Genomic DNA, 7378 nt, shown 5'->3' on the forward strand with positions numbered 1-7378 from the left:
CAAAAACCCAGTAAAGTAAAAATTTTTTCATTTGACATCCTTGAACAGTCATCGTTTTGAAAAACGTGCTTTGTGAAGCTTCCCCAGTTGAGAGTTGGAATCTTCATTGGTGCTCATTTATACCTGGGACTATAAGCATGAGTGAATTCTGGTTATGTTTCAACTGCTGTATTGCAGAGCAGCCTCAGCGTAAAAGGCGGCGGCGAATTGACCAAAGCATGATTGGAGAGCCGACAAACTTCGTGCACACGGCTCACGTCGGATCCGGAGACCTGTTCAGTGGGATGAACTCAGTTAGCTCCATTCAGAATCAGATGCAGTCCAAGGGGGGCTATGGAGGTGGCATGGCCGCCAATGTGCAGATGCAGCTGGTGGACACAAAGGCCGGATAGCCCTGGGAGCTGCCTAGAAGTGTGCTGCCGTCCTGCCTGCCCTCTTGTGATCGCTCCCGTGAACCGTCCCTGTTCTGCTTTGAAAAAAAAAAAGAAGCTGTCGTCGGATGCGTACTGCGTTCCCTTCGGCCGGCATGCATGCCTTCGGACTCATGGACAGAGTTCTTTGGATTGTGGCTAAATTTTCAGTTTTTAAACCAATATGGATCTGATCTTAGCATGATTTTTTTTTTCTTTGTGAATGCGCACACCATTCTTTCCCCCCCATTTTAAACATTTCTCTTTCCACTTCCAGCCTTCCGCCTTATGATTTTATCAGTAAGCAAGGATCTACTAGTATTTGTCATCTTGTCTCTGTTTATGTATATTTTGGAAGGTCTGAGACCCACAAGCCCAATGATCCTTTTCGTTCCTTTGAAACTTCAGGAGGGTGGATCTTGGCATGCTTTCCTGGCTGCCTCGTACAGGAGCCCACAGAGGGCCAGAGATGAGTGTCTGCGCCGCCATGAGCTGACGATGCTGCTGCTATTAGATGAGAAGGTTTAGCTGTGGCGCCGGGTCACGTGGGTTTCACAGGAAAAGAGAACTTGTAGCTTATTTGGAAGTATGACTTTTCAGTCTGTTCTATTAGAATGGCAATAAAAGAAAGCTTGCATTCATAAGGCGTTCATTCTGTTGTAAATGTTCCATATATTTATTTTGAGAGCAAGGACCTGTGATGTGAGGGCAAGCTGTGGTTTGTATCTGCGTGTTGTGGCTGTCGGCTCATCCCGTCTGATTGTGAGAATTTCCATCCTAGTTGCTGTTTATTTCTTTGTGTAGTCATTCTCTTCTCTTTTTACTTGGTTGTTTTTATGTTTAATGCTATGGCACCTAATTGTTCGGAGTAGCAGTGTGTTCAGCTTCCGGCCTATGCTAACTGCAGGCTTCCGGAGCAGGTGGTCCATATATTTTGGGGGCCACACAAGTTGCCAGAGCAACACACTGACCTGGTGGGTTGCTTGCTGGAGAACAGCCTGATGGTGAATCTCTGTGGTGTCAGTCAGAAGCCTTTGCTCAGGTTCCAGAATATGTGTTCCTTCACAAATTGTGAAGGATGTATTTTAATACTACACAATTTCAAATATTTTCTGTAGATAGTTCTCCCTCCCTTAACATGAAAACATTTAAATCATATGCCTGATTCAGCCACCTCTAACCACATTTGACTGATTAACATTTCATGCCAGACCCAGAGCTTAGTTGAAAATTGATTTAGAGGCTATGAAGACAGGTAATTAATGAAGAGATAGCAATCATTTTCCTTTCCGCCTTTTATTTATCCTTTCCCCTCACCCTAGTGCCAGTTTCTTGTAAAAGGAAACGGCACAAATTGTTAAATTTGCAAGCAAAACATGGAAGCATTTCCCTGTTATCGTTTAGAAGTTTGTTCACTGGTACTTTGCACACACATTACTGTATCCTTGTGTTTCTGCAGTTTGCAGCCTTCACTGGCGTCAGTGCCAAGCAGATAGAGTCTAGGAAGGGGGTTTGGACTCTCAGGAGTCCGTGGTTAGTAATCAAGATCGATTCTTATTAACCTCTAAACTGTAATTCACCTGCTGTCATTAATCCACTGCGTGGACTGTGCACGCTGGAGTTTGCCCGAGTTCCATTGTCATTCCGCCCGGCCAGAATCCGCTTCCTGCGCGGGGCTGCTGTGTGCAAGCTCCTTAGAGGATGAGCTGCATTTTCTGATGCTGCTCAGTCTACCCCTATTTTCATTTTAAAATTGGCACAACTTTTGCACTTACCACTCCCAGAACAACAGTAAAAGGAGCTATGGTCCCCTCACCTCACTCAGTTTATGATTTGACTTTGTTCTTACTTTCCAACCTGCTATCGTTTTTGCTTCTCTAAGGACCAAATATACCAGCCAGCGTTGGGGGCAGGCCAGGGCTGGGTTCCTCAGCCTGGCGTGTCGTCCACCGCCGGGCTCCCAGGCACAGTCAACACGCTGTGAATGGCAGTGCACTCCAGGCCTCCTGGGACCATGCCAGTAAATGCAAGAAGTAAGGAAAATACAAAAAAAATGTTAAAATACTACCTTGGATAGAAATTTTTTGAGGGAAGTCTGAGACTATTTTAGCGTGTGGAAGGAGGCAATTTTCCCACATGTGTAAATTGGACTAATTCTCAGAGGGTCTTCTTACCCCTACAATAGTGTATCTCATTTTTAAGTGAAAGCTAATTAAAGAAACCTCAGTTCATCGAGCTGTTAATATTTTGGAAACGAAGGATAACAGGAAGGGAATCCGGATGAGACTCAACGCCTCCTGTGGGTTTTGTTAACAGTGATCTGCATTAGCTAAAAGAGGTACTTTTCCAAGGTGCAGGCACAGAATGGTGCCAATCAGCATGAAGTGGAAATGTTAACTGGAGTATTTGGGTTCAGCATTTCCAAGCAGCGTTAGCAATGGGCCTTTAAAAATTCTTTGTGAAGTACATTCGCTTTCATGTTTGTTACTAAATTATAGCAGTTTCATTACAGAGAGCAAGTTGCCTTGATTTTGTTTAAAATGAGGTCTGCTCATACCCAGAAGATAAAAATGGACATATTTTTATAATATAAGCATAATTTTTTTGTACATGTGTGTTCATTCTTGAATAAAGTGAGTTCAGTGTTGGCTTGTAGATATTAAAAAGAAATATTGATTTTGATTCAATAAATGTTTTCTTTCAAAAAAAAAAAAAGAATAACCTCTGAAGGAAAATGTCATAGACTTGAAAACTGTACGAAGTACAGTTCTATTCTGAAGCGCATGAATACACAATGAGTTAGAATAAAAGCGAGGACAAGAGGTCTTTTTTAAGGATTATAAAGATATTTTCAATTTTCATGGGGCTCTTATAAATTTTTTTACACAAGTTAATGTCCTAATAAGTTCTTACTGTTTCTTACTTGGAAGCACAGTATTGAACTTTTGTCCTATAAAGTAGAAGGGACAAGATTTTAAAACTTTCATATGGTGAACAGGAACCAGAATATTATTACTATTATTCAATATTTCCTAGTATATCTTAACCAGAACATTAAGGGGGAAAAAGTAAAAAGAAAACCTCCCAAAACAAACCAACATCCCTCAAAAACCAAACAGGTCTATGAAAGCCCTGAGGCTGGGTAAGGCAGGAGCACAAATCATTTGAAAACTTGAACATTATGAAAAAGAATGTGCCATCAGAATTGGAGGAAGACTCATCAATTACTTGTGACATACAGATGATACAACCCTGCTTGCTAAAAGTGAGAAGAACTTGAAGAACTTGATGTAGAAGATCAAGCTATTTTCTTAATTGTTTGCTATGCATCTGAAATTCAAACACTGAGTAAAAATAACAGAAGAAATAATAACTTTAGATTATAGTGTTAAAGGAAAGTTGAAGACTATCCCATGGGCTACAAAGAGAACAAACAAGTATGACCTGGAGATAGTGAAACCAGGCTGCTCCTTGGAGACAAGTATGGTGAAGCTCCATCTCACATACTATGAGCATGTTGTTAGGGAGAGTCAGTCCTTGGAAAAAGTCATCATTTTTTGAAAGTTAGAGGGTCAGTATAAAAGAAGGCCCACAACAAAAGGGATCAACACTGATGGTAAAAATGGGCTGAAGTGTGTGATTTGATTTTTTACCTGGATCCACAATCAATACCCATGGTAGCAGCAGTAAAGGAAGCAAAAGTATGTTTCATTGTGAAACTTGCTGTCAAGAACGTCTTTATAATACTAAGAAGCAAAGACATCTGTTTAAATACTAAGATGTACCAGATCCAAGCCGTGATATTTTCAGTTACTTATCTGAAAGTTGGACAATGAGTAAGGAAGACTGAATAAGAAGGATCAATGGAATTATGGTGTTGACAAAGAGCGTAAACCATTGACTACCAAAAGAATAAACAAATCTTCCTTGAAAGAAATACAATGAGGGTGCTTCTTAGGGTCATGTTGCCAAATCTTGAAAAAAGAAAAAGAAAAAAAGACAACATACTGGGAAAGATAGAGGGTCAGCAAAAGAGAGGAAGACCCACAATGAGATTAATTGACACAGTGACTGTATAAATAGACTCAAGAATATCAGATATCATGAGGAAGGTGTGGTACAGAGCAAGCAATGATCTGTTCATAGAGTTATACTTGACTCCATGACATTTAAAACCAAAAACCATGTATAGATTTCTTAAATAAGATTCATTTATAATGAAGACAATATAAAATAAGAAAATACACAATTTTTTAAAGAGAAAAAATATTTATATAGACAGTAGAGCAACTTGGGGTTCAAATTTCATTCAGTAGATGAGTAAAACAGCAAGGATGTAGAAGCATATGATTAAATTGCTTATTGTTAAGTGCCATTGAGTGTAGTACGACTCACAGCTGTCTTTTGAACGACAGATCTGGATTCAGTCCTATCCTGTGCCATCCTCATGCTACCTGACAAAATTTGGTGCAGTCATTGTACAAATCCATCTGGTAGAGGGTCTTCTTTTCTTTCATTGATCCTCCACTTCTCCAAGGATGATGTCCCTCTTCAAGTTATAGTCTCTCCTAGCAACTTGCCCATCTTTATCTCCAAATAATACTCTGTCTGCACTTTCACCAAGAAGCATCCACGTGCTCTTTCTGCAGTTTATGGACTGGACTATTCAGTACTCTTTTCCAACACTACAGCTCAAAGGTATCAACTCTTCTTCTGTAATACTTATTCATTGTAAGCTCTCAGATGCATAGCAAGTGGTTGAAAAGACCGTGGCTTGAATCAGAAACACCTTAGTCTTCAAACTTATATCACTTCTCAGTAATTTGGAGACATCCCTGATTGCAGACTTTGCCGGTACAATATGTCTCTTGATCTCCTGACTGTCGGTACCAAGTTTGGATGCATGTTAAGATAAAGTCATTGACAGTTTCAATCTTTTCTCCACCTATAATGGTGTTCTCCTGGAGGAGAGTCTTGAACATACCATGGACTGCCAAAATAAAACCAAATATGTCTGTTTTGGAGAGGGTGAAACCAAGTTTCTCCTTGGAGGCAAGGATTTTGAAGCCCTGTCTCACATATTTTGGGCATGTGGCCAGGAAGGACATCATGCTTAGAACAGTGGAGAAACAGCACAGGAAAGGACTACCCTGGATGAGATGGATTGATATAGTAACTGGGGCATTGGGGGTATCGATTTCAGAATTAGTGAGACTGGCTCAGGACAGGACAGGCTTCAAAGCTGGTGTACATAGGGCCACTATGAATTGCAGACAAATCAATGGCACATAACAACAACAACAATATCATGGTGTTGTCTATTAGTCCAGTGGTGAAAATTTTTATTTTCATGATTTTTAGATGTAATCCATTTTGAAGTCTATAATCTTTGATCTTCTATATCAAGAGCTTTAAATCCTCACTTTCAGCAGGAAAGCTTGTGCCATCTGCATAACGTGGGATATTAGTGAGTCTTCATCTGATTCTGATGCCACATTCTTCTTCAGAGAGTCCAATTCTTGAATTATTTACTTAGATTAAGTAGATATGGAGAAAGTCCAAAACTTTGACACACACACCCTTTTATTAATTTTATACCATGTAGTGTTTCCCTGTTCGGTTTGCAGAACAGCCTCTTGTTCTAGGTATGGGATTTGCATGAGCATAATTAAGTGTTCTAAGATTCTTATAATTTTTAATTTTATTTGGCCATAGTTAGTTATGATCCAAACATTCCAATGACTTCTCATAGTCAATAAAGCACAAATAGACTCCCCCCCCCGTCCCCTGCTTTCATCCTGGATCTATCTGACATCAGCAATGGTATTCCTGGTGCCAGAATAGTCTCAGAAGCCTTCTTTACCTTTTTCTTTTTTAATTGCTTAATGGCAAATACTTTTAGAGATTAGAGAGAACCAGTGTCAAGTTAAAATCAAGCAGCAGAGGAAAAAAAGAAGAAAAGATCAGCAATAAAATTATTTCTGGCTTAATTTCAAAAGTTATCTATCTTTAAAATATTTGTAATAACTTTTTTCTACTCTAATGAAAGAAACTAACCTGAAATCTAATTCTTTTTGTATCAGATCTACTAAACAGCAATTACAGTACAATGTAGTGATAGGAAATGAGCTCCTTATGTTGAAAGGCATTAAAAAAGGGCCTGGGGAAGAGATGTCTTTTCAAAGTTGAGTATACTTTAGCTCTTTCCCCCCGCTTTTTTAGATAATTACAGTCTATCTAAAGAAGAATTGACAGAAATAGAATACTTGAACAAACCAATCACAAAGGAAGAAATAACATATATCAGGGCTGTCCTGGAGAGTGTGGAACCAAGTTGCTCCTTGGAGACAAAGATTTTTTCCTCATTTTTTAATTATTATTAATTTTAATGACAATTTACAGAGACTTTGGATTTCCATTCACTTATTGAGGCAAAGATTCTGTAGCTCCATCTCACATATTTTGTGCATATTGCCAGAGAGACCAGTCCTTGGAGAAGGACAGAATGCTTAGAAGGGTGGAGGAAAATTGCAGGAACAGAAGACTCAGGATGAGATGGCTTTGACATAGTAACTAGAGCAATGGAGTAGGTGTGTTGGAGACAGAGAGATTGGCTCATGATAGAGAGGGTTCAGGGCTATTGTGCAAGGGTCGCTATGAGTCGAAGATGACGTGATGGCACATAAAAACAATAAAAACAACTACAACAATCAAAAGAACACACTCCAGCCCAGACTGGTGAATTCTACCAAACAATCATTGAAGAATTGTCACCAATTCTGCTTAAACTATTTCAGAATATATAAAATAAAATTATGGAACACTCAGCAGTCAGGAAATTAAAAGGCACATTGCCATGGGAAAGTCTGCTGTTAGGGATCTCTCCAAAGTACTGAAGAGCAATGGTGTCTCTCTGGAGACTAAGGTACGTCTGATACAGGCTATGGTCTTTGCAATCACTTGTTATG

At 39.5% G+C, this 7378-nt stretch overlaps 1 protein-coding gene across 1 annotated transcript; it reads left to right on the forward strand.

Moving 5' to 3' along the window:
- The first annotated feature begins 137 nt into the window (after positions 1-137).
- LOC102875107 (CDC42 small effector protein 2-like) lies at positions 138-392 on the forward strand. The gene has a single exon (XM_006901603.1). The coding sequence runs from the start codon at positions 138-140 to the stop codon at positions 390-392; it is 255 nt and encodes an 84-aa protein (XP_006901665.1).
- The last annotated feature ends 6986 nt before the right edge of the window (positions 393-7378 follow it).

This window comes from Elephantulus edwardii, unplaced genomic scaffold, assembly GCF_000299155.1.
Source record: "Elephantulus edwardii isolate Elephantulus edwardi_28Jun2011 unplaced genomic scaffold, EleEdw1.0 scaffold00338, whole genome shotgun sequence".
Lineage (NCBI taxonomy): Eukaryota > Metazoa > Chordata > Mammalia > Macroscelidea > Macroscelididae > Elephantulus > Elephantulus edwardii.